At 40.9% G+C, this 27,560-nt stretch overlaps 1 protein-coding gene across 12 annotated transcripts in view; it reads left to right on the top strand.

Moving 5' to 3' along the window:
- The window catches only part of DOCK3 (dedicator of cytokinesis 3), a 711,354-nt gene that overhangs the window by 532,316 nt on the left and 151,478 nt on the right, over nt 1-27,560 (top strand). For all 12 annotated transcript variants that reach the window (XM_016941175.4, XM_016941180.3, XM_054681895.2 and 9 more), the window contains exons 13-19: nt 6,580-6,668; nt 11,939-12,064; nt 23,432-23,556; nt 25,066-25,228; nt 25,765-25,871; nt 26,442-26,613; nt 27,296-27,393. In XM_016941175.4, coding sequence (XP_016796664.1) covers nt 6,580-6,668; nt 11,939-12,064; nt 23,432-23,556; nt 25,066-25,228; nt 25,765-25,871; nt 26,442-26,613; nt 27,296-27,393 — 880 coding nt within the window. The remainder of the gene's footprint in view (nt 1-6,579; nt 6,669-11,938; nt 12,065-23,431; nt 23,557-25,065; nt 25,229-25,764; nt 25,872-26,441; nt 26,614-27,295; nt 27,394-27,560) is intronic.

Raw genomic sequence — 27,560 nt, forward strand, 5'->3', positions numbered from 1 at the left:
ACACAAAAAACCCTTCAAAAAATTAATGAATCCAGGAGCTGGTTTTTTGAAAGAATCAACAAAATTGCTAGACTGCCAGCAAGACTAATAAAGAAGAAAAGAGAGAAGAATCAAATAGATGCAATAAAAAATGATAAAGGGGATATCACCACTGATCCCACAGAAATACAAACTACCATCAGAGAATACCACAAACACCTCTACACAAATAAACTAGAAAATCTAGAAGAAATGGATAAATTCCTCGACACATACACCCTCCCAAGACTAAACCAGGAAGAAGTTGAATCTCTGAATAGACCAATAACAGGAGCTGAAATTGTAGCAATAATCAATAGCTTGCCAACCAAAAAGAGTCCAGGACCAGATGGATTCACAGCCGAATTCTACCAGAGGTACAAGGAGGAACTGGTACCATTCCTTCTGAAACTATTCCAAACAATAGAAAAAGAGGGAATCCTCCCTAACTCATTTTATGAGGCCAGCATCATTCTGATACCAAAGCCTGGCAGAGACACAACAAAAAAAGAGAATTTTAGACCAATATCCTTGATGAACATTGATGCAGAAATCCTCAATAAAATACTGGCGAACCGAATCCAGCAGCACATCAAAAAGCTTATCCACCATGATCAAGTGGGCTTCATGCTGGGATGCAAGGCTGGTTCAATATACACAAATCAAAAAATGTAATCCAGCATATAAACAGAACCAAAGACAAAAACCACATGATTATCTCAATAGATGCAGAAAAGGCCTTTGACAAAATTCAACAGCCCTTCATGCTAAAAACTCTCAATAAATTAGGTATTGATGGGACGTATCTCAAAATAATAAGAGCTATCTATCACAAACCCACAGCCAATATCATATTGAATGGGCAAAAACTGGAAGCATTCCCTTTGAAAACTGGCACAAGACAGGGATGCCCTCTCTCACCACTCCTATTCAACATAGTGTTGGAAGTTCTGGCCAGGGCAATCAGGCAGGAGAAGGAAATAAAGGGTATTCAATTAGGAAAAGAGGAAGTCAAATTGTCCCTGTTTGCAGATGACATGATTGTATATCTATAAAACCCCATTGTCTCAGCCCAAAATCTCCTTAAGCTGATAAGCAAATTCAGCAAAGTCTCAGGATACAAAATCAATGTACAAAAATCACAAGCATTCTTATACACCAATAACAGACAAACAGAGAGCCAAATCATGAGTAACCTCCCATTCACAATTGCTTCAAAGAGAATAAAATACCTAGGAATCCACCTTACAAGGGATGTGAAGGACCTCTTCAAGGAGAACTACAAACCACTGCTCAATGAAATTAAAGAGGATACAAACAAATGGAAGAACATTCCATGCTCATGGATAGGAAGAATCAATACTGTGAAAATGGCCATACTGCCCAAGGTAATTTATAGATTCAATGCCATCCCCATCAAGCTACCAATGACTTTCTTCACAGAATTGGAAAAAACTACTTTAAAGTTCATACAGAACCAAAAAAGAGCCTGCTTTGCCAAGTCAATCCTAAGCCGAAAGAACAAAGCTGGAGGCATCACACTACCTGACTCCAAACTATACTACAAGGCTACAGTAACCAAAACAGCATGGTACTGGTACCAAAACAGATATATAGACCAATGGAACAGAACAGAGCCCTCAGAAATAACTCCGCATATCTACAACTCTCTGATCTTTGACAAACCTGACAAAAACAAACAATGGGGAAAGGATTCCCTATTTAATAAATGGTGCTGGGAAAATTGGCTAGCAATATGTAGAAAGCTGAAACTGGATCCCTTCCTTACACCTTATACAAAAATCAATTCAAGATGGATTAAAGACTTAAACGTTAGACCTAAAACCATAAAAACCCTAGAAGAAAACCTAGGCAATACCATTCAGGACATAGGCATGGGCAAGGACTTCATGTCTAAAACACCAAAAGCAATGGCAACAAAAGCCAAAATTGACAAATGGGATCTAATTAAACTAAAGAGCTTCTGCACAGCAAAAGAAACTACCATCAGAGTGAACAGGCAACCCACAAAATGGGAGAAAATTTTCGCAACCTACTCATCTGACAAAGGGCTAATATCCAGAATCTACAATGAACTCAAACAAATTTACAAGAAAAAAACAACCCCATCAAAAAGTGGGCGAAGGATATGAACAGACACTTCTCAAAAGAAGACATTTATGCAGCCAAAAAACACATGAAAAAATGCTCACCATCCCTGGCCATCAGAGAAATGCAAATCAAAACCACTATGAGATATCATCTCACACCAGTTAGAATGGCAATCATTAAAAAGTCAGGAAACAACAGGTGCTGGAGAGGATGTGGAGAAATAGGAATACTTTTACACTGTTGGTGGGACTGTAAACTAGTTCAACCATTGTGGAAGTCAGTGTGGCGATTCCTCAGGGATCTAGAACTAGAAATACCATTTGACCCAGCCATCCCATTACTGGGTATATACCCAAATGACTATAAATCATGCTGCTATAAAGACACATGCACACGTATGTTTATTGCGGCACTATTCACAATAGCAAAGACTTGGAACCAACCCAAATGTCCAACAATGGTAGACTGGATTAAGAAAATGTGGCACATATACACCATGGAATACTATGCAGCCATAAAAAATGATGAGTTCCTGTCCTTTGTAGGGACATGGATGAAATTGGAAATCATCATTCTCAGTAAACTATCGCAAGAACAAAAAACCAAACACCGCATGTTCTCACTCATAGGTGGGAATTGAACAATGGGAACACATGGACACAGGAGAGGGAACATCACACTCTAGGGACTGTTGTGGGGTGGGGGGAGAGGGGAGGGATAGCATTGGGAGATATACCTAATGCTGGATGACGAGTTAGTGGGTGCAGCGCACCAGCATGTCACATGTATTCATATGTAACTTACCTGCACATTGTGCACATGTACCCTAAAACTTAAAGTATAATAATAAAAATAAATAAATAAATAAAGTGAAAAAAAAGAAAAAGAAAGTCCACATCTATCACCACAGTATGAGGTTTAAGGATTTAGAAAGCAATTTTACCTAAATATGCCTTTAATAACTACATCAGGTATAACACGAGGATGCTGCTAAAAGAATGGAAGAGTAAGATAGAGAGGCATGAAATGATGAAGACTTTGATGGGGTTAGGACTAAAGAGAATAATTTTAAAAACTGAACAATTGGCCCAGGTGTGGTGGCTCATGACTGTGATCTTAGCACTTTGAGGGCTAAGGTGGGAGGATCGCTTGAGTTCAGGAGTTTGAGACCAGCCTGGGCAACATGGTGAAACCTTATCTCTACAAAAAAAAAAAAAAAGACAAAAATTAGCTCGGCATGGTGGTGTGTGCCTGTGGTCCCAGGTGCTCTGGAGACTGAGGTAGGGGGATCACTTGAGCCTGGGGAGGTGAAGGCTGCAGTGAGCAGTGATTGTACCACTACACTCCAGCCTGGGCGACAGTGAGACCCTGTATAGATCAGTTAATAGGTAGATAGAAAGAAAGAATTCATTGTTAACAGCATATAGTATTTGGAAGCAAGTGCTGTATTAAGAGAATAAAAAGAAGCATTGGTAATTGAAGGTAAATTGATGCCTTTGTAACAATAACTTGGCAGTTCTGCAAAGCTAAATGTTTTTTATAGCCAGTCATGAGTAGACTGCAAAATTTCGAGAGTTCACTCTTGGCAATCTGCAAATGAATCTGCATGACATTTGATTTCAAACAATCTTTCCTTTGAAGCTACCAGGAGTTTCTTTCAAGCATACTTCCAGCCATTGGTGCTCCCATCCTCCTCGACTCAAATAGGCACAAATATGACCATTCATTTTTCCTTTACTTTCCCCAGAAATGTGATTGTTTTCACTGCTCTTTTACTGTTTTCCTCTTAAGATAAATCTAGTAATGATTTCATAAGATGACCATAATGCAGAATGTTTTCCTCAATATCTGCCTTAGTGTAATGTAATTCTGATGCAGAATGATGGCAAAGTTTTAATTAGCAACATTTAAGCTATAAGAAATAACCAATTGACCTTGGCAATTATTCCATTTATTTGTTCAACAAATATTATATTAAGCACTTATTATGTGCTACAAGTTTTGCTACATGGTGGAGATGATTAGCAAGACACAGTCCTTATCATCTAAGGACTTGCAGTCGAGTGAAGTGACAAATAGGTGCCCTAAAATATAATAGGTATTCTTCTAGAAATCAGAATTCAGTGAAGACCCAAAAGAAGTAGTGGTCAGGTCTAAGGTAGGGATGTTGAGAATGGAGAATAATAGAGCAAGCTGGAAAGGATTCATAGAAAAGGCAATATTGAACTGAATCCTTTAAAAAAAAAAAGGAGATGGGGAAGGAAAGGCAAGAAATACAATTAATAAAGTAGTGTCTTTGTAGGCTTTTTCAATGTAAAAGAGATCTGAAGAGGTCAGAGAGGACCCTGATGAGACTGCCTTAAATGACTTGCTGAAAAGTTCGACCTCTAACCTGTGACGGGCATTAAGAAGGGTGGCCATATGACCAAATTGACATTCTGGAAAGCAAGATGTGTAAAAGGCCCGTTAGAAGATTATTATACTGGTCCAGAAGAGAGATGATAATGACCAAACCAAGACAATGAAGAGGAGAAGTCAAATGTGAGATTTTATGATTGCAAAATCTGTAGGATATGGTGAATGCTGGAAGGGTATAGTGAACTACTACTGAGTTCCTCTCAGTGAGAGGGCATCTCTGGGTACAGCCAGGTTGGGGAGAAATGAATTTTCTTGGCCATGTAGATCAGGAGCTTAGGATGAGTCTGGGCTGGAGACAATGCTTTGGAGCTTGGCAGCCTCTGGTAGTGGTTGAAGCTATGGGAATGGGTGAGATTGCCCAGGAAGGCTTGTAGGGTAAGAAGGAAATGGGCTGAAGGCAGAGCTGTGAAGGTCACAAATACGTAAGGGGTATGCAAGGGGAGAGGAATGACAGGAACAGGCTGTCAGTTGTCTAGCAAATGAATTGTATGTGTTGGGTGGAGGGGTAGATGTGAGTGAAATAATGCAGATTGCCACTGTTGATATGACTAACAAAGCTCCAGTTCCACCATACCACCAAGGTACCAGTGAGTATTTTATGGGAGAAAAACTGAAATTACCCCATTCAGTAGGGGAGGTAATTTTCAAGGCTTTTAATTTCCTGCTAAGTTGCTAAATCACAAGAGATTGTTTTAAAGGATACTCTTCCCTCTTTCCTTATTTGGAAGAAATTCTATAGGCAGAAAGTTATTCTCAGAGCCCTGGGCTGTGAGAACCTCCTTTAACCATTCATCACAACAGCTCTGAGTAAATGAGATGTATTTTTATGGCCAAGGAGTCCAAAGAGCCACTGACTGGGTAACAATTAATTAAGCTAGTAACTGACCTCCTTTATCTCTGAGTGGCCTCTATTCCAACCCTTTTTATTTAGAGACCTGAAATGCTTCATACTATTGGATGGCACATTCTATAACTCTTACTGGGGTCTCCTCCTGGAAGTGGCCATGCTGAACTGGACACATCTGAGTAATCCATGGAAAGTTCCATGGGTTCTCCTTTTTGCATGGGTCCTATTTTCTGGGATAGGTAGATCCATACCTTCCTAACCAACAGGGGACGGAGTAGAACCAGGGCTGTGGGAACTCCCTAAGTGTCAAATGGAATTTTCAAGAGATTACCCTAATCTTTTTCCAATTGTTTTATCAAGGTGTCTGTACTAGGATAAGGAATTCCTAGTCTCTGTTCCTAAACTTTGTTCCAAATGGTTATGTGGTTGCAGTTCTCCGGGAATTGACCTTTAGAAGGAAGACACTAAAACATCAGAATGTGAGAGAAATGCACTGTTACTCCTCCATTATTTTGTCTCAATCCCATAGTTCCAAGGAAGGAGCTTTATTCCTAGGAAGAAACTTTATTCTTACACATTTAGGCATCCAGCTTTGTCTGCTAAGTCCTCCTTCCCCCTGACCACAGAAGACTTCATGGTAAATCAAGCCCACTGCTCTCACAAGCTTTTCTTAACTTGGTCTGGTTAAAACATAGCTTCATGCAAATAGTATCAACATTGCTTTTAGCTTAGCAGGGCTTTCCATTGGGGCCAGTCATAATGACAGTTGTATGACAGTAAAAAACCAATGCCATAGCAGTTTCTAAACAGTAGTACTTTTTGAGAGGAGATGTTTTTCCTCTATCAGGAACTTTCCTCTGGGGCCTGTTTATATGTCTGTGCACATGCATGCAATGGGTGATAGAAAAGAAACAACTTTTCACGTGGGATAGTGTTACTTCTGAGAGGAGGAATTTTGCCAATTAAATGTTTGTAGGGATTCATTTTAGAATTTCTATCCTTTGCCCAAGTATGTGTTTTCTGCTTAATAGGAAATGAGCCTTGTTTAATTTAGTAAAACAGAACATCATTTCTTTAGGAAAGTGAGGGATCCTTTTCCCTTTGAACTTAAGTGTTACACATTGGAACATCAGACCAGGTGTTTAAAATACTTGAGTACCATAACACCTGTCCTTCTGTTACAGGTGCAACAACGAGAGTGAGTGGTCCCAGATCCACGAGAACATCATCCGAAAGTCCAGTGCCAAGTACTCTGCCCCCAGCGCCAGCCATGGTGAGGTACTTCTCTGACTAGAACATTTTGTGTTACATTTGTAGTTGCTACTCATACAGCACTTATGTTGGTTGGTGCAGATTGGCTGCTGTATTCCCTACAGATATTTATTCTCCTGCCCAGGCATTTCCTACTCATTCTTTTTGTAATAATTTGAGGCCTTCCCTAATATCTGCTGACCAAAATACATTTTGTGTTTTTTCTATAATGAGTTCCATATGTGTTGATAGGTAACTTGAGTTCCAATTCAAATCCAGAGTGAGCAAAAATGTTGCAGGGTTTGTTACATTGTGAAGTCTATGTTTGCCTAAACAAAGATTATACTCAGCCAAATAAATACCTCTCTCTCTATATAGCTAGATATCTGTATAGATATAGACATCACACACTTCTCTTTCTATTCCTGAAAGACTGACCATAATGAGAATCAGTGATTAGTCTGCCAGTATCAGTCGTTCTGAAACTAGAATGGAAAATCTTTATTTCAAAGAAGCTTCATCTTAGCTCAACTTCTCCTTTTCCTTTTCCCTTCCTTTCTGTAAAAACTCTGTTTAAATAATTTCTATATAATCTCAGTGCAGTTCTACATATTATATTGTTTTCTAAGTTCATTAATGCTTGATTAAATTAGAAGCATTATTTAAAAGCCTATGTGCCTTTATAGACCCTTGCAGATAGCTATCTAATTTACGCAGAACCAGGTTACTCCTGACAGTTTTTACCTCTAAATCATTTTATAACCTCTTTTACATAATCTTCTTTGTTTTAACTTTCATAGACCTGTTGGAAATTATAAGTTGTCCTTAAATGACAGTGTAAAGTCACTGAGAGGCAAGCAGTTTCTAAAGAGTAGTACATGTTGTAGAAAACTTTGTTTTTTCTCTGTTGGGGTGAGCAGATACTCAACTAGGAGGATCCTTAGAGGAGATTCACACAAGAGGCTGCCAAGATTGAGACCTTCAGTTGTAACAACTTGATTCCTCTAAAACCCTAGTGGGGGTTTGGGGGATAACACAGAGCCTCTCACTATTTTTAAATGACAGTATTCCCTTATACATGTGCCTGGATGCCAAGTAGCTCCATGCAGTGTGCTAAATCTAGGCTAAAGCAAGAGACAAATAAAATTTTGTTTTGAAAATATAGGAAAGTTACTAGCAATTTGGGAAACTACTATTCACATCAATATTTGTCATGTTCTTTGGTTTATTTACTTATTTGATTTATAAAGAGGTGCCCTTGACTACACGTTCTTGGGACATAATGTGATTAAAACATATAGAGAATATTTCAAAAGAGAGATGATAGTACTAGTTCATGAAAGAGCAACTTCTACCATTGCTTCACCAGGTTAAAATGATGAGTTTTGTCTTGCTCCCCAGAGCGAGCAGGGACTGTGCCATATTCTGTGTCTGATTTTTGTCTAGAACTCACAGACACTTGCCATTTAAACAGTGTTAGAAAGATCTCACTGTGGGGCACCACAGACTTCAGAGAGCCTCAGTTAGGATGGCTGTAGTGAGAGGTGGTCTCTGTGTAGTTGTGGAAAAGTCAGTAGGAGGAACAGGCTGCTGCTTTTTGAAGTATGTTAGAAGCTAGTTGAGACCTTGGAAATTACCTGTTTCAACCCCCTCGTTAAATAAATGAGGAAACTGAAGCTCAGCAAAATGACTTAGTGGCTGAACAAGGATAGAACCCAGGTCTCCAGACTCCAGGCCTTTGGCCTTTCTACTCAGTTGCCAAGCTTCTGAGCATGAGTTTTCTACTGCTGGACTCTGGGGTCTTTGTGTCAGAGAATTTTATAGATTGCTCAAGGAATATTTCAGGTCTTTATTAGTCTGCTTAATTAAAGATACATCTTTATTAAAAATTAGTTTACTTTGCTATAAACTTTTACCCATCTTTGTTAGATATTGTGGACAGTTCATTGCCTTGCAGTTCTGTTTCAGAAGTCATTAGTGCTTTTCCTTCAAGTCACATAATTTAAAAATGCAGAAGCAATTGCTACATTGGGTTTGAGTGCTGAGAGTAAATGTATCATCCAGCAGCAACTCTTCTATGTGAACTTTAATAGATGTGGCTCTTCATTTCCATTGTTGGCCTTGGATATGTAGCTACAAACTGAACTTTTAACAGTTCCAGTAGTAGCATGAAGAGCATTAAGGACAAGTGAAGATAAAGCAGTTGACACACAAGTTTTCTGTTTATTTTAAAATGACTGTTAACTACAATTTATTTCCATATCTTGGGCTGACATTAATTTATATAATTAATCCTCATCCAGCATTTCCACAAGGAGGGGTGGGGGAGGTAGGGCACAAGAACAGAGTCAAGTTGGTACCCTGCAATATTTTACACAGGTGTTAATTTGTCCAGTTACTTTTTTATGGGTCAGTCTTTAATCCAATAAGAGGTTCAGTAAGAAAATGGTTTTCTTGTGTCAGGTAATCAGTGAGACCAGATTAACAGAGAAATTGTATAGACTTTGTTATTTTCTTTCTTTTTTTTAATTTTTTTTATTATTATACTTTAAGTTCTAGGGTACATGTTCACAACCTGCAGGTTTGTTACATATGTATACATGTGCCATGTTGGTGTGCTGCACCCATTAACTCATCATTTACATTAGGTATATCTCCTCATGCTATCCCTCCCCCAACCCCACAACAGGCCCCAGTGTGTGATGTTCCCCTTCCTGTGTCCAAGTATTCTCACTGTTCAATTTCCCACCTATGAGTGAGAACATGCAGTGTTTGGTTTTTTGTCCTTGCGATAGTTTGCTGAGAATGATGGTTTCCAGCTTCATCCATGTCCCTACAAAGGACATGAACTCATCCTTTTTTATGGCTGCATAGTATTCCATGGTATATATGTGCCATATTTTCTTAATCCAATCTATCATTGATGGACACTTGGGTTGGTTCCAAGTCTTTGCTATTGTGAATAGTGCCACAATAAACATACGTGTGCATGTGTCTTTATAGAAGCATGATTTGTAATCCTTTGGGTATGTACCCAGTAATAGGATGGCTGGGTTGATTTGAGGGCCCCATTGAGATGATAGTCAGGTAGAACATCAAGTGTTGCCAAGGGACTGGGTGTTGCATACTGGGTGAGCGAGTGGGTCACTTTACTGAACTATTCATGAAGGCTCTCTTGTGCTCAGAATCATGCCTTAGCATTATTTGGTATGTGCTTCAATCACCCAGGGTTTCAGAACTAGAAAGGAAACCCAGAAGTTCCAAGATCTCAACTCTACAAAAGGACATACAGCTTTTATAGCCTCCATTGGTGATTTCTTTCATTCTTTGCATGCCTTTTCATTTGATCTCTTGCATAAACTTGAAGGCTTTCTCTTATTTGTTATGTTTAGAAGTAGAGAGCAGCTCTTCAGGATCCCTTTGGGTAGCTCAAAAGCTAACTGTGACACTCTCAGCACCTTTAGTCAACATCTTCATGAGTTTCACTTTGCTTCTGTACACCATTTTGGTTGATCAGAAAATGCAAAGACCAAAGGCAGTCAGTGGGTACTTAAACCCTTGCCAATGCAGAATGGTTAGAGTACACCCACTGTTTTTTTTGTTTTTTTTTTTTTTTTTTTGCTTTTGCCTTCCAACCACAACCCCCTCAAATTATGGAGACTTTCATCCCCAGCTAGTTGCTTCATGTTGGGCTGTCTCCTAAGTCAGTGGATTTCTGTTTACCCAGAGGATATGATTTGATAGCTACGTAAAGACAACAAAGATGAATAAGTTAGGGTTATGAGGTGAGGGCAGATATATCCCAAGCTGTTCTCTACAGAGATTATTGTGGTTTTGGTTCTGGCTCCCAGGCTTTCAGGTTCATAAACTAATTGCAGTTTAGTCCACCAGTGATTAGGCTTAAGATAATTACTTTAGAGGGGTTGAAATCTTAAACACTGATCATCTAACCAGAATGCCAACTGGAATACTGTATGTTTGCCTTTTCAGGGCACTGTGATCCTGGTGTTAATGACACTTGAGATACCATGTTTGTAATCCCAAAGTTTCTTGGAAAGCATGAGTTTAGCAGAAGCAACGAGATAATTATGAGGTTCTGTCCAGGCTGTAGTAGAACTGTATTTCCTCCCTTGGCCCAGCTCTGAGAGTACAAATTCCTGGCTACTGGCATACTTTTCTTGCCAAATAAAATATCTGTAACTCTTCTATCTGACTTCTCTCTTTATCTACTTCTCCATTCCCTCCTCCCTCCCCATTCCTAGACCATTCTTATTTTACAATTCTGCTTGTTACTATCTCCATTCCAGCTACTACTCTTCTAATTGTATTCATTATCATAACACCTTATTCCCTCATTTCTATAATTGTTCCTCTGCATTTAACTCCCAAGCTTATAGACCAGTGAGGACGCCTCCTGTCAACCTATAGATCAACACCTAAATTCTTCATCCTGTTAACAGCTAAACCCATTCACAGTTATAGAGGTAACACTTCCTAATTCCATACAGGCTTGACTGTTACAGCCTTCTAGCCAGTAGCTGCAGCGGGGACCCTCAGGAGGGTGGTGTGGAGGGGGAAATTTCAGGAGATTCTAACTTTGTGCACAACTCCAAGGGTGTAAGTAGTGAGCCAGAAGGCAGCTCACCTGAGGGGATATTACAAATACTCCCAAGTTTTGATTAAAGATCATGTGGAGGATCTGAAATCCTCATGGAGTCAAGGCTTAGTTAGTCCCACAAAAGCACCCTCTTTTCTTTGCAGAATGTGATGTCTCCTCTGTTGCAAGCCAGTGCAAGATTGAACTAGAAAGTTACTTCCCACACTTTGGCATACTCCTAGCATAAAACACAGCACATCTTAGCTTGCTCATTTCTCATATTTGGGATGGCCTGACTGAAGGTCTTCTTTGGTCATGTTTGTTTCTAGTCTTTAGATTTCTCTAGGTTCCTAAATATACAACTTATGTAGTTGAACCCTCTCATTCAATATTCACAAGGGCCAGCTGGACCCTAGTTGGACGCTGGGGAACAGAGGGAAAGACAACTCAATCTCCCAGACCTCAGTCTATGTTTAATAGACTAATTCTCTGGGTTATTGGGGTCACTTTGACTTAAATTTCTTTAGCTTTCCAAAATGTTTCTTCAAAATAACTTATACTGTCTGCATAAAAGTTTTTCTCAAGAATTTTGCTGAACTTTGCACATTTTCTTCTGGAAAATGTGACTGTGTCTTTTCAAGTACTATATAACAGGGTAGAACTGTGGTTCTAAGAAAATGCTTTTGTTTTTGCAGGTCTTATCATTTCTCTGCAGCTTCTTCGTGGAGACATGGAACAGATTCGGAGAGAAAATCCCATGATATTTAATAGGGGATTGGCAATTACAAGAAAATTGGGATTTCCTGATGTCATTATGCCAGGTATGCAGAACTGCTTGGGGCTGGGAAGGAAGATGGGTTAGGATGGAATCTGGTGCTCCCCTCCTGAGCAGGTGGTGAACTGTGCTATGGAGAAGACCTGCAGCTATTAAAATCTCCCACATCCCAAGTCAGGCTGCTTACTGCAGTCTGCAGTCAATGGCCCTTTTGTTCTTATAGGCATTTGTTCTTTTCCAGAAGCCCCTACATTACATTCACCAGTGCAACATGACAATCCCGCAGATAGGCTTTGTTGTCTTCCATGAAGTAGCAGTGATGGTAGAAGTGAATATGGAACCTTCATGGAGAGTTTTTATACTCTACTATCCCATCACATTTCTTAGAATATAATTGTCTCACAAGAACTTACTGCTTAAGGGGAAGAATATATCAAAATATATGCCTGTAGTATCAGTGAATCCCATATGTGTAGGAATAGCAGATACATTTCCATTTTCATGTATCAGAAAAATAGATCAGGCAAATAGTATACATTAGACATTGTGAATATACCACTACCTGGCCAGCTTCTCAGGAATTGTATCACCCATTTCATCTAATGCCCTGTGGAGATCCAGGGCAGAAATTGGGAATGCATTGACCCTCAACTGTGGTCCCAGTAGGTCAGTATCAGGTTCTTGTTTTCTAATTAGGCAGACATGGGTAGGGCTGGAAAAGTGGATCCAAATGGGATATCAGAGCCAAGGGGGCTATCAGGAGTGAAGAAAGGGTAGAGGCATGGTTCAGATGGATGTTAGGTGTCCTGATAAGCAGAGAAGATGCAAATAAGGAAAAGGAGATTAGAATGGGTAAATGTCTGGTTATCTGGATAGATTCTAGGAGGAGTGGACCTACCCTCTCAGTTGAGTTTTTTTGTTGTTTTGAGACAGTCTTACTCTGTTGCCCACGCTGGAGTGCAGTGGTACCATCTTGGCTCACTGCAAACTCCACCCCCTAGGTGCAAGCAATTCTCTTGCCTCAGCCTCCCGAGTAGCTGCGACTACACGTGTACATCACCACACCTGGCTAATTTTTGTAATTTTTGTAGAGACGGTTTCACCATGTTGGCCAGACTGGCCTCGAACTCCTGACCTCAAGTGATCCAGTACTGGCATACTGGTCTTGAACTCCTGACCTCAGCCTCCCAAAGTGCTGGGATTACAGGCTTGAGCCACTGCACCTGGCCTCAGTTGAGTTTTAATGCTTTGCTAAAAGCTTATTTGCTTTTGTTGTAAAGGGCCAGGCCAGACCAGGCTAGACTGAACTGATTGTGATCACTTTAAATATCACTTACTTGGAGTTCTTCATGGTGGTTCACTGAATTCTCTTGTTGGAAGCATTTGCCAGCACATACACAAAGAGTTGGGTAGCCTGGGCATAGAGAAGGCCTATGTGGTGGGTTCCAGCTGCCTTCCAACTTTCCAGGCTATGCCCAGATTTATTTTCTGTCACCTTCATTCTCTCTCCATAGACACTGTAAATGCAGAGCAAGCTGCTACACACAGCCTTCGTCTTCTACTCATGCACACAGGAGAGTCTTTTGGATGGGAAATGTAGGCTAGTAGATCAATTACGTTTTTCTCTAAATGCTAGGGAGACTTCATGCTTATGAAAGCTATTGTAGGGGTAATGACTGCCACAGGACACTTCTACCATCCTGTCGTGACACCTTTCTTAGCTCTTTCTGGGCTGTTAATTAGGAAAAGAGCCCAAGCATAGTCAGGCTTCTTGACTATGAAAAAAAAAAAAAAAAAGTTAACAAAATTGAAAAAAGAATAAATAGTTACCAAAATTGACCTGGTGATCTTTTAAAAATTAGGTATCTAGGCTTATGTGGTGGAGTATATTCCAAGGGATATACTTAAAGTCCTTCCTTTCTCTTGAGAACTTTTCTGAGATTTGGATACTACCTTCGTGATAGTCTTCACATACTTCTGGGATTAAAACCAAGTGATCAGAGACTAGAAAGGAACAAGCTTCAGTCAAAAATGTATTTAAGCAAAATTTGATTTTAAGTTACATTGTCAAAACCTCATCTGTGGAAAGAAATCTTTTTTAGGATACTCTGCATCTCTTCATATCATTGGCACACAGCTAGACATGACTCTGGAAATATGTAATTTCAAGCATTGGTGAGGCAAGCTGAGGTTAAGGGGGTTTTCCCTCCTCCGGGCAGCTAAGGGATCATCATATGATTTTCCCCACAAGGCAGAGATATTGGGCAGTCCTGGCAGGCCCAGGGTGGGGCTGTGAGCCTGCCTTTGAAGTACTGAGTGCTATAGCCGAAAGTAAGGACTGATTCATAGGCAGAGCAGCCCTTTTGCATAATCTGCCCCCTCTTCCACCCATTCTCTTCCTGAGAAAAGAGCTTTTGCACAGATGGCCACTCCCAGGGTTGTGGGCTGTTAGCAACTTGCATTTCCCCCTTAATATGCCCCAATATACTGTCAAGAGTAGGTTTGCAGTCCCTGGGCAAAGTGATAGGACTGTACCTGCAGGTCCTATTGGATCAACAGGAAAAGTGTGCAGGAGTGTTTTACATTGTGATCAGCCTGTCTTGGGAAACAGTGACTGTGTTAAGAAGTCCTTAGGAGTCTTTTTCAAACCCTGGGCACATCTCTACCTGCAGCTAGTCCACCCATCATCTGTGAGAGTGTTTTACTTGAATTGTAGCAGTCCCTCAGCTCTCACAGTGCAGGTGTGACCAAGTTACAAGAAATTGCAACTTCATCTTCTTGACCCATGAACACGTGGAGAAATAAGAAGGAAGGAAATCATGTCAGTAACTGTGACCATGATAGCATAAGTCTGAGAAATTAAATGGAAAAATTAGAAGTATTCATAAACTGTGATCCTTATTTTAAAACTATCCAGCATTTGGCAGAAACTATCAAACACTCATTTGGAAAGGTTTTTTTTTTGGTCAGGATGGCCCAGATAGGTCCTTGTCAAAGCATACTGGCAGAGCTGTAAGGGAGAGTTCAGACAGGCTCTAGCCACACCAGTAGCTAACATATGATTTCTAAAAAGATCTTTTTGACATTCTACCATTGCTTTCCATGAGAGTGTACATACATATCACAGGGATGATGTGAGCATGAGATATTCTGCTCTGCCATAACTGAGGCCATGACTACACAGCCATTCAGTTCTGCTCATGACCCATGATAATGAGCAGGAGGCAACAGTGATACTGCTGGTGTTCTGGGAGCCAAACCAGGAAGTACCATCTTAGATTATAGAAGAACAAATAGATATGAGAAATTTAGCCATTTTTTAAAAAAACGGAACATGTAACCTTTTGTTAGTTGATCACCATATTTCAGTGGATACTTTTTCTTTCCTTCCAAACTCATTTTATTAAAGTACAAAAGCTAATAATAACTCTATGGCACACTTTTAGTCCTTTTCTTGATTTTTTTAAGAAGATGGGCAGGCAAGACAAACAGGCCAGGTGTTCCAGGTAAACAAATTGATGTTAACATTGTTTTCTGTAACTTCTGTGTCAGAATTAGCTATAATAAAACTTTAAAGAAAACCGTTAGCCAAAAGAGTATAACCTGAAAGGAATGATTTAAAACCTCTAGGTCAGGCCAGGCACAGTGGCTCACACCTGTAATCCCAGCACTTTGGGAGGCCAAGGCAGGCAGATCACTTGAGGTCAGGAATTCAAGACCAACCTGGCCAACATGGTGAAACCCCATCTCTACTAAAAATATGAAAATTAGCCGGGGGTCATGGTGGGCGCCTGTAATCCCAGCTACTCAGGAGTCTGAGGCAGGAGAATCGCTTGAACCTGGGAGGCGGAGGTTGCAGTGAGCCAAGATGGCGCCACTGCACTCCAGCCTGGATGACAGCGAGACCCCATCTCAAATAAAAAATTAAAATAAAATAAAACCTCTTGCTCGGTCAGGCACAGTGGCTCACGCCTATAATCCTAGCACTTTGGGAGGCCGAGGCAGGTGGATCACCTGAGGCCAGACGTTCAAGACCAGCCTGGCCAATATGATGAGACGCCATCTCTAAAAAAAATGCAAAAATTAGCCGGGCATGGTGGCGTTCACCTGTAGTCTCAGATATTCAGGAGGCTGAGGCATGAGAATTGCTTAAACTCGGGAGGTAAAAGTTGCAGTGAGCCAAGATCATACCACTGCACTCCAGCCTGTGTGACAGAGCAGAATCTGTCTCAAAACCAAAACCAAACCAAAACAAAAAACCTCTTGCTCAAGAAGGGACCGTACCCTTCTTCAGACCATGTCTAAGCCAGCAGAGATGTGCCACCACTTGCCATGGCCCTCTTCCTTTGCTTTCCTGGAAAGTCTGTACCCTGTAGTCAGTGGAAATAAAGGGCTTTGTCATGGTTTTTTGGGAAGTACAATGTTTTAACCTATTTTCTAAGACTTGAATTTCTAAGGTTATCATTGATTGTAGGTGATATGAGCCAAATTACATATTAAATGGTTTTCTGTCTTGTCATAAGAAGTCCATCTATGATTTATTATGTTGTTCTAATAGATGACTAAGTTTTTTTCCTAAAGCAGTGGTTGCTGAACCTTAGTGTGCTTCAGAATCACCTGCAAGGCCCATAAAACACAGATTTCTGGGCCCACCCCAAGAGTTTCTAACTTAGTAGGACTGTGGTGGGACCTGGCAATTTGCATCTCTCACAAGCTCTCAAGTGATGGTGATGCTGCTGGTCTGGAACCTCCTTTGAGAACCATGTCATAGAGAGTACTCTGCTTATGGATGTTTTTCTCCTTCTTGATTCCCTTTACTCAATTACTGCTCCCCTTTGGACATATCTATTAGAAGGCAGCTATATAGGCATAGCATCCTTTTAGAGGACCCTCTGACTCTTCCCCTTGTGCTCAGAAGCACACTCTGTCCTTTTCTTTGGCTCCTGACAAAAATGTGCATGTTTCATCACTGACCTTCAAGTGATGTTTCTTTCTTTTCGTGTTTGTCTTAATTGTTCTTGTTTTTCTCTGTGCTGTCCCTTCATTTTTGCCCCTTTCTTTCTGATGCAGAGATGAAGATAGTTGGGTGTAAGTTCTGTCTTTTGTGTGCTCTGTCTGCTTATTGCCTGCTTTGTTCTCATCTTCATTTGTTTCATGGAATGTTGCAATACTGGGGTGGGGTATCATGTACATATTAATAATCCTCATCAGCCTCACCTTCTTGGGTAACTGACAAGACATAAAAAGAAAAGCTACCAGCCCATGCTATAACACTGTGTATTACTTTTGAGTATTCACTAAGATATGAAGAAACTGGGGACATATTGGAATGTCTAGAAAATCTTAACAAGCTTAAGGTGTATAGATACAGGAAACTATTTTTGTATGAGACTGATCAGTTGCATTCATTGAAAAGAAAAGGAATCGTGCTTACTCCAAGCCAAAAGAATCAGAAAGGTGGAAAGCTTCTCTTTTTGGCTTTGTTGGGACATACTTCACATGAAAAGGCAAACCAACAGAGATATGGTTTTTGGAAGAAAGCTTTCCTCAAGGGGAGCAATGACATTATTTACCACAAGTGGGTTCATAGCGCTGGTCAATCTGAGTGTCAAATGAGGCTATGGCAGTGTATCTAAGGGATGGTTTAAGAATAATCACATCTAGTCTCAAAAGAGGTTGGAAGATCATCACATCCCTGACTCAAGAAAGGACAAACTGTCTATAGTGATGTCACACTATGCCCATACCTCTCATCCTGTTAGAGCAAAGAGCATCACTGACTTTGTTGCAATGGAAACCAGAAGTGTGACACCAAAGACATGGTAAGAAGAAGAAAGAATCCTTCTTTCCTGGGTACTCTAAAGAAGTCCTCTCAAGAGCCTTTTTTTTTTTCTTTTGGTCTCTTCCTCAAGTAAATAAGAACTACTCCATTGGTTGCATACCTAAAACCATCCAAGTTGAATGGTAGCTAACATCTCTACATTTCCATGTATGCTGTTAGGAGACATCCTTCTATTCTTCCAACACATAGGCTTGGCATCATCCCAATTGTACTGAAAGAAAGTCAGTTCTCATCTTACATGATCTTAAGGAAGAGAAAGCACATCTGTAGAAACCCCTCCTAATCCTGTCTAGAAGTAGACAAGGTATAAATAATATAGTATTAAATATTATTGGGCAGGGCGTGGTGGCTCACGTGTGTAATCCCAGCACTTTGGGAGGCCGAGGCAGGCAGATCACCTGAGGTCAGGAGTTCCAGACCAGCCTGGCCAACATGGTGAAACCCCATCTCTACTAAAAATACAAAAATTAGCTCAGCATGGTGGCAGGAGCCTTTAATCCCAGCTACTCAGGAGGCTGAGGCTGGAGAATCGCTTGAACCCGGTAGGTGGAGGTTGCAGTGAGCCGAGATTGTGCCGCTGTACTCCAGCCTTGGCAACAGAGCAAGACTCCATCTCAAAAAAAAAAAAAAAATATATATATATATATATATAAAATACTTGAACCCAGAGCCTCCTAATATGAAGTGTGAGTAATTTATACAGAAGGAATGTGAATATAATAAAGAACTCATATCAGATTTTGACTGGCCAAACTTGTTTGGGCCTTCCCACATTATTTCTGCTGGGATGGAATTCCACATGGGCTAGCACTAATGAAACATTTGGCCCCAAATTCCAAGTAGTACTGGAGTATCTGGCAAGAGATTCTCTTGCTAACAAATGTTCTGGTGCCTGAGCTGGACTTCAGAGGTTGGGAGACCTCTGAGACTACTCTCAGAAGAAATCTGCAAACACATCATGAACTGTTTCTCCAGAGTCACTAGGATACAGGTCTTCAGAGGGTCAGACCTGTCACTGGTCTGTGACAGTGCTCCCTATCTATCCCCTTAAGATTTCTGGTGGCTGAACAGCACTGTTTACTTTTAAGATCGCTCACTCCATAAGCACCTCTGAGTATTCCAGGCCAATCCCTGTCATAATAACATAGCCCCAGGTTCATTACCTTGCTTTCTCCCAGTAGCTGTTTGTCTAGGTGCACAGGAATCTGTATTTTTGATGTGCAGTTGCAGTGTAGTGTGGCTGTTCTTCACACATAAACGTTCCCAGCCAGGTATCAGTAAACTATAGCCTATGGGCCAAATCCAGCCAACAGCCTATTTTTGTACTTCTTGCCAGTGAAGAATGTTTTTCTTTTACATTTTAAAAGTGTTGTGAAAACAAAGAACAACTGCCAGAGACATATGTGGCCAACAAAACCTAAAATATTTACTATTTAGTCTTTTACAGAAAAGGTTTGTCAACTCCAATAAACCTAAGTGCCCAGTTTTCTGAGTGCGGCTGTACCAACAGATCCTGTGAGACTGTGAAAGGGACAGATACTTTATTCCGAGACCCTCTTATAAAAAAAAACTCAAATCGTTCCACTTCATTCAAGAAACTCTGTTGGATGTCACCCAGGCACTAAGCACTCAATGTAAGGCATTACTGATGCTGTAAGATGCCCTGCCAACCTTAGGAAGCAGAGGGCACTTAACAAAGGGAGTCAGGGCTGCCCAAGGTCCTTCCTAAAGGAGAGACCCGTCATCAGGGCTACCCTCAGAAATACCTACTCCTACTTCTTGTAGAAAAGACTCACCCTCTCAGCACATCTGCATGCTGCCTAAGAGCTGCCCAGTCCCCTACTCCTACCCAAACTCCATCAACGTCCTCCCAGCAGACCTCCATATTCTGGTTTCCTAGTGTTAAATAATGAAGAACATCAGAATCACTTGGTGATTTTTTTAAAAATATATGTACACAAGACCCACTGGAATTTCAAGGTGTGAGTGCTAGAAATCTGTTTTCAACAAGTTCCCCAGGTGGTTCGAATACAGTCATCCAGGCACTGGTATGCAAACTAACCTCCAAAACCACTGCTCCAGCTTTCTCTTTCTCATCTTCATTGTAATGTGCCTGCCCTCATGCCTCTCTCTCCTGGTAATATTTCCTGGCAGTTGGTGCCAGAGTTTACAGGAGGCTCTTGGAAGCAGAGCCTTAACCCAGAGGCATGATCCCACTGGTAGGTTTTGTGAACACGTAACATGCAATAGGGACAGCTGAAGAGTGGGGGAACCATGGAAGGTTATCTATAAGGCAGGCAGGCAGGCCTGGGTCATTAGATCCCTGGAGCTTTTCACATTTGCTTCTGCTTATGCTTTCTCCTGGTTCCAAGAGAATTAATGGAGAGCTTGATTGAAGTGATCCCCCAGAGAGATTTTGACAAGAAGCCTCTCCCTCCCAGCAACATTCATTTTCACAAATTGCCACTCTTGAAATTGAAACCATAATCGCATAATTGCAACCCATAAGCCCAATAGCCTAATACCTAACCTGACTGAGAATAATTCTAGTCTAGGCAGGTCTGTTCTCCAAATAAAGAGCAGCTAAAGACCTGATGAAAATAAACTGCTTCAGTCTGTAACTCAGAGGGTACAATTACTTGTATTGATAAATTTTCTCAGCTAGATGATCACCAAAGGCATTCTGTCTTTTAAAAAAATGAAAACTACAGGAATATGTAGCTTAATCCTTCCATTTTGAAACTGGCATTTTACCTTAAAATGCTCTGCCCAGAAACTGTGAGCATATCTCTATATAGTCAACACAGATCAAATTCTGTCATTAACAATCTCTAAGACACTAATTTTATTTATTTATTTATTTATTTATTTTTAAAAGACAATGTCTCACTCTGTCACCCAGGCTGATGTACACTGGCATGATCATAGCTCATTGCAGCCTCAAACTCCTGGGCTCAAGCGATCCTCCCTCCTCAGCCTCCTGAGTAGCTAGGACTACAGGTGTACACTACCATGTTTAGCTAATTTAAAAAAAATTTGTTTTGAAGAGCCTCACTATGTTGCCCAGGCTAGTTTGGAACTCTTAGCCTCAAACAATGTGCCCACTTCAGCCTCCTTATAATCCATAGCAGGAATTACAGGTATGAGCCACCATGCTCAGCACCTAGTTTTATATTAGTATTTTATATAATATATAACTAGGAAAAGTTTGAAAATGTTTCATTTGAAGGACATGTTTATTGATTAACCTGTGTATAGAGCCACAGAAACTAAAAATGTTTGTATAACCTAGAATAATATTGCTGGTAGCCAACAGATAACTGCTTTTAAAAGCCTCATAGATTATTTTCAGAATAACTTCCAGAGAGTTCAAACCAGGGTAATATTTAAATGAAGCACCTATTCTTTAGATTAAGCATTAAAATTTTCTAGACTATTTGACTCAGAAAAGGATAAAAATTAAAATTTTAGAATAAATAATAAAAAAAAAATCTAGACTATTCACTTTGTGCTAAATCAGTCTACAAATTTAAGTATTACTTAAATTCCATAGGAAAACTAATGTGCAATTAAAAGACTTTTATAAGAAGCCTGTTTCAATTGTTAAAAATTCCAGGTATAACTATGATTTATCCCACCATAATAGCAATAACCTGACTTTAAAGGAGAAAGTTAAAATGAAGAAAAATAGCAATAAGCCATAGTAAAGTTCTGTTAAGTTTGGATTTTACTTTCAGGACTGACTTTATTCAGCCTTTGTCCTGACAGTAGCAGACTGATGAATTTGAGCTTCCTTTCTCATTCTACCTGTCTTTCCCACCCAAATCTACTCTGTACACCTGAGTGCTCTAAATAGTGTACCAGGAGGGCCCAAGCAGCAATGTCCAAAGGAAGCGGATTAAGATTCCAGACTCATCAGAATTCAAAGCAGAGGCACTTCCCAATCCAAGGGTTTGTGCAGATGTGGTCCTCCAGGATATCCTACATATGCAACAGTGGCATTTTGGTATGATTTTCAAAACACATTTTCTTCTTCCTTCATGGTAACCTCAAGGTTGCTTGTTTAGGAAAGAAGATGGCTTTCACATATTAGGGAAAGTTCTTCGGGCTCTTGAGGAATAGTTAATTGCTTGTCATGAACTTTTCTTACCCACTTTAGCCACAGTATTTTGAGAACCTTCATTATGCAACCAAATAACCATGATTGCAAGATTGCATACCTGGGATAGGAAAATGACCTGAATAATGGAAGGACTAGTCACGAAGACCCTGAAATCCTCAAATATGTGCCAGTCCTGGTCTATTCCTGTTTCATGCGTGAGAGAAGCTCAGATGCTTCCATTATTAGAGAGGTAGTCAGTGCAAAAAAGAGAGCATTGTCATTTATCTCTGACCAAACCAGAAAGCCCACTTGCTAACCAAAAACAAACCCTGCTTCTATCATTATGATTCCAGGTGGTAACATATTTAAATGTACTAGTTTTTCTAAGAACTGAAGTAGAAAAAATTACCTGGTTTCTGAATTGGCATGTTTTGCTGTTGTTTCATTACCTCTCATTTGGTTTCTTCAGGCTGCTAACACATCTTCACTTTGGTCTTACCCATTTTCCTTTGCCATTTTCTCCCTTTGAAGTTTGTTGCCCCCACAGCCTTTTACTATTTTTTTTTTTAAGTCAAAAGCCCTTCTTTAGTTCATGTGAATAAAACTGGTCATGTTAAAGGTTTAGGAATTTAGAGCAGCCTAAATACACTCTTATACATGAACAGGCAATGCTGTCTCCCCTCAACTCATCACCCTAAAAAGGAAGATGTAACTTAGGTCATTTTAGACTTGAAGTTTGAGCTTCTCTTCCCCAGTCTTGAACAACAGAGTTGGGCAAATTGGGCTGGTCAGAGCACAGGGAAGCAAAAAAGCACAACAGGTTGTTGCCTCATTGCCTTACTACCTATGCTTCTGGAAAGTGATCTCCCAGTGCACTTGCAAACAAAAAGAAGAAAAAGCGACAGGTAGTCCAGTGACCTCTACCTGTCACTCCAGCAGGGAATGGGATTTGGAACAAAGCCTCCGGGAGGAAGGAAAAGTAATATATCCTCTAGTCAGACTCAGAAGGGATGGGGATTACAAAAAGAAAGCATATAAAAAGTATAAATCTATAAAAGAGAAACCCTTCTTGAGGGAAAAAAAGAGGGATTAGTAGTTAAGACATAGGCATGTTAAAATGTTATTCCTTTTGATTCTAGAATCTTCCCTCTTTGGGAGGCTTAGATTACAGCCATTCTCCTGGAGGGGAGAAAGACTGAGCAGTCTGAGCATCTACAATCTGAAAGATTCTCCACCCTTGACAAGGTGTGGTGAACATCTTTAGAATTCAGACTTAGAGAACACATGACTAACCAACCTGGGTGCTGCTGCACTGATACTGGTAGAATGTCCATCATTATTAACCAAGCTTGGAATGCCCTGAACACCCACCCAAGCCCCAGAAGATCCAAATGCTAGCCTAGTTCTCTGTGAAAATGGGGCAGTATGGCTTCTGGAGTCATAAGGATGTGGCATTTCTTTCCCCGCAGGTGATATCCGCAATGACCTGTACCTAACCCTGGAGAAGGGGGATTTCGAGAGAGGAGGAAAGAGTGTACAAAAGAATATTGAAGTGACCATGTATGTGCTTTATGCAGATGGAGAAATCTTGAAGGTAAGGCTTGCCAGTCAGTCATTTGGGTTGGAGGATAATCCTATAATAATTCTCTGTGGACTTTATCCAGAGGCCCATTCTCTTCAAGCAGGATTAAAATCACCCCATCAGCCTTTTTCTCTGCCTTTTTCTTTCTTGAAGAAAACTCTAAAGTGTGCTTTGATAATGACTTCCAGTATTGTACAGCCATTGCAGAAATTTATCCTAGTGTCTGACCTGAATCCCTCTTGCTCCATTTTAGATTTATTCCCTCTAGTTCTATCCTACATGTTGCCTCTCCTGTCATTCCACCTAGCATAGAGCTGCCTACTTTTGGTAACTGTTATTAGGTCCCATTCTGCCTTTTTATTCCTTGAGCTAATACAGAAAGTTATATTTACACTTTGGTCAAGTGTGGAACTTAGACAATCACTTCCTGGTACCAAGTTATAGGACAAAGAACAGCAGACTCAGGCCCTGGAAGATTTAAGCCAATGTAGTACAAGTGTCCTCTGTTATTCTTCACTGAAAATGAAGACTTCAGTGCTGTTTTTCTGTTGCATGTGAGTTTTTTCTTCAGTCTAGTCATGGTAAAGTCTGCGGTGAGTAACAAGGCATCATTTGCAGCCCACTTTGTAGAAGACAAATCGGTGTTGTACAAACCTTGCTTCTGTGTGTTGGCAGCAGCCCTGTGAGATAGAACAGGAATGATCATTCCCATTTGACAGAGGAAAAGGGTAAAATTAGTCAAAATCATTTCCCAAATCAAGACAGAAATAGAGGAGAATGTTGAAATAGTAGTAGAAACAACAATTTGTATGTCATTTTAAAAACTTAACTCAAAAACCTAAGCCTGTTCACTGTTTGCATGGAGCATGCCAGTGGCAGGAGAATGGTCGGCTGATCACATCACCCCTGTGTGGACAGGGACCTACTCTGGATTATGTGGCCCAAAGCTTCCTGTTGTCCAGAAAAGGGCATGGGCAGTACTGAGACAGCATCTTCATGGCAATATTTGGGAGATGGGTTAAGTTAAATCTGGCCTAACTTGTTTATATCTAAAGAAAGTCAGCCAGGGGTGACCTAAAATGCCAGTCCAATGTAGGACTGAGGACAATTAGAAAACAGGCTGTCTCCACTTTGTAATTTAATTTTTTTTCTGATCTGGTAAAATGTTACATAGAGTTGGCTTTTCTCATGCAGCTTGTTGTTTCTCTTCTTAGTGAGGATGAGGAGCCTACCTTGGTGATTTAGATGCACCACCCTGCTTCTCTCTGTTTTTGAGGAGTACGTGTGGTTACTTTCACCCCAAAGAAAACAAGGAGCACTGTGACTGCTGATTTCATATACCATCTATGTAACTGCTTCCAAAGGCACTGAATTTAAATCAAATGCATTTTCTTATCTCATAGATTTTGCTTAGAGCAAAAATGAGACCTTTAGACAAGAGAAAGAAAAGTGTCCTAGTGACACAGAAATCCAGACATTCCTACCAGGAAGATGACATCTTATTTTGTTTCTTTCTTCCAGGATTGCATCAGCTTGGGTTCAGGAGAGCCAAATAGGAGTTCCTACCACTCCTTTGTCCTCTACCACAGTAATAGTCCTCGCTGGGGAGAAATTATCAAATTGCCTATCCCCATTGACCGGTTCCGGGGCTCCCACCTGCGCTTTGAGTTCAGACATTGTTCCAGTGAGTTAGACTTCCCCCCCTCCACATTCCCTTGAGAATATAAATATAACTCTCTCCTCTCTGGAACAGAATTAAGTGGATTCTTATTTGGGCAAGAAAATGAAGAGTTAGGAATAAACAGCTACTCAGAGATGGGATGTCACCAGAGGCTGTTCTTGGGACTATAAAAGCAGTGATTCAAAACCACAAAGTCTTGTGTTGGCCCTTCCTGGTGTCTGACCTAGTGTCTGAAATTATTATCCATTGTCATTCTCCTTTGAGTATTCCTTTGTACCATTATTAAACTGCTTATTAAAGAGACCCTAGTTCATCAAGACCAGCAATTTAGTTTCATTTTGGGTCTAGGTAGCCTATATGCCTTGAGTATGAATGGAAACTCATTTCAGCACATTTCTCATCATTCCTGCAGTCAGGTTGCCACCTAGTTAATGAAAGAGGCGAGGAACAAAAGAGCATAGGTGATAAGCACAAGGAGAATTTCCATGAGGAAGCAGAGTGGAAGGCAAAAAACAACTAATACTTGGCTCTGATTACAGCAAAGGACAAAGGGGAAAAGAAACTCTTTGGCTTTGCATTCTCACCCCTGATGCGTGATGATGGCACCACCCTCTCAGATGATATTCACGAGCTTTATGTGTACAAGGTATGAAGCCTAGCTGCCTTTCATCCCCACCCCTTACCTGCCCTGAGGCCACTCTCACACATGGTTCTCAGTTAGGTGTTTCACTGGGCAGGCCAGAAGACCCAGGGAAGTGCACTGGTGGGTGACAGTGGGACATCTGTGGGCAGGCTTCTGTCTTCTAAGTGCGGTGGCCATCCTCCCACAAGTAACGCCAACAGGTTCTTTGTTTTCTACTTCTCACTTCACTGGATGGAAATCCATTACCAACCCCTCATTGCCATTGTGGTCTTGTTTAGTACATTCTTAGACCTGCTATTTGAGATCATGGTACTGTCAACTGTCATAGCATAGCTGCCACCCAAGGTTACTTGCACATCAGGTGGCAACCACATGCCCCACCATATTCTGTTTAAAAGGCACATGAGCTGTTCTAGGGAGTTTCTGAACAGAAAGTACTCTTCCAAGAGGACCTGAGGCCCAACGTTCAGCCTTAGGAAGATGAGAGCAAGTATCAGCCCAGAAATTCCTAGGACCTGGTTTTTGCATGTTGCATGGCTCAGGGGACATTTTTTTCTCCATTTTTGCCTACAGTGTGATGAGAATAGCACGTTTAATAACCATGCTCTGTACCTGGGCCTGCCCTGCTGCAAAGAGGACTACAATGGCTGCCCTAATATTCCTTCTAGCCTCATCTTCCAGCGCAGCACCAAAGAGTCTTTCTTCATCTCCACTCAGCTCTCCTCTACCAAACTCACCCAGAATGGTAGGTGATAATGCCTGCAGGGTGGTGCCCTCCACCCTCCTCCATTGTTCACTCCACACTACTAGTGCATGTGAAGGGAGAGATAAATTATTCCTTCTTGATGCCATAATAATGGGCTTCTTTTCATTTGAAGTTGAAGGGATCACTCAGCAATAGCAGCCTACAAGGTTTTTCATGGTTTTAGTAGCTCCACAGTACATCCAGAGTTTAGAGATGAGTCTTTGGCCTTAGACTCAGTCTGTGGTGATGCTTGCAGCTAGTTCTGTTCCTCTAGATTCCACCTGTCCTTGACTGGGAGAGTCTGGGCCTTGCTTGACCTTAGAATAGCCAGGGTTTGGCCATGTGCGGTGGCTCATGCCTGTAATCCCAGCACTTTGGGAGGCCGAGGTGGACAGATCACTTGAGGTCAGGAGTTCAAGACCAGCCTGGCCAACATGGTGAAACACCATCTCTACTAAAAATATGAAAATTACCCGGACATGATGGTGCATGCCTGTAATCCCAGCTGCTCAGGAGGCTGAGGCAGGAGAATCACTTGAATTCGGGAGGCGGAGGTTGCAGTGAGCTGAGATCATACAACCGCACTCCAGCCTGGGCAACAGAGTGAGACTCCGTCTAAAAAAAAAAAAAAAAAGAATATCCAGGTTTCAAGGGTTCCTCATCTTTTGGGCTTGCTTTCTAGTGGACCTCCTAGCTCTGCTGAAGTGGAAGGCCTTCCCCGACCGGATCATGGATGTACTAGGGCGGCTGCGGCATGTCAGTGGGGAGGAAATTGTTAAGGTATGTCTTCCATATAATTTAAACATACTGCATGAGGAAGAATCTGGGCAGAAGACCTTACTTTGTCATGATTTTTGCCAATAACCGTCTGAGACTGTTTCATCAGATTTTTGTTGTTGTTGTTGTTGTTAGCTTCCTTTTCCTCTTTTGGTATGCTTTTATTTTTT

This window comes from Pan troglodytes, chromosome 2 (assembly GCF_028858775.2).
Source record: "Pan troglodytes isolate AG18354 chromosome 2, NHGRI_mPanTro3-v2.0_pri, whole genome shotgun sequence".
Classification (NCBI taxonomy): domain Eukaryota; kingdom Metazoa; phylum Chordata; class Mammalia; order Primates; family Hominidae; genus Pan; species Pan troglodytes.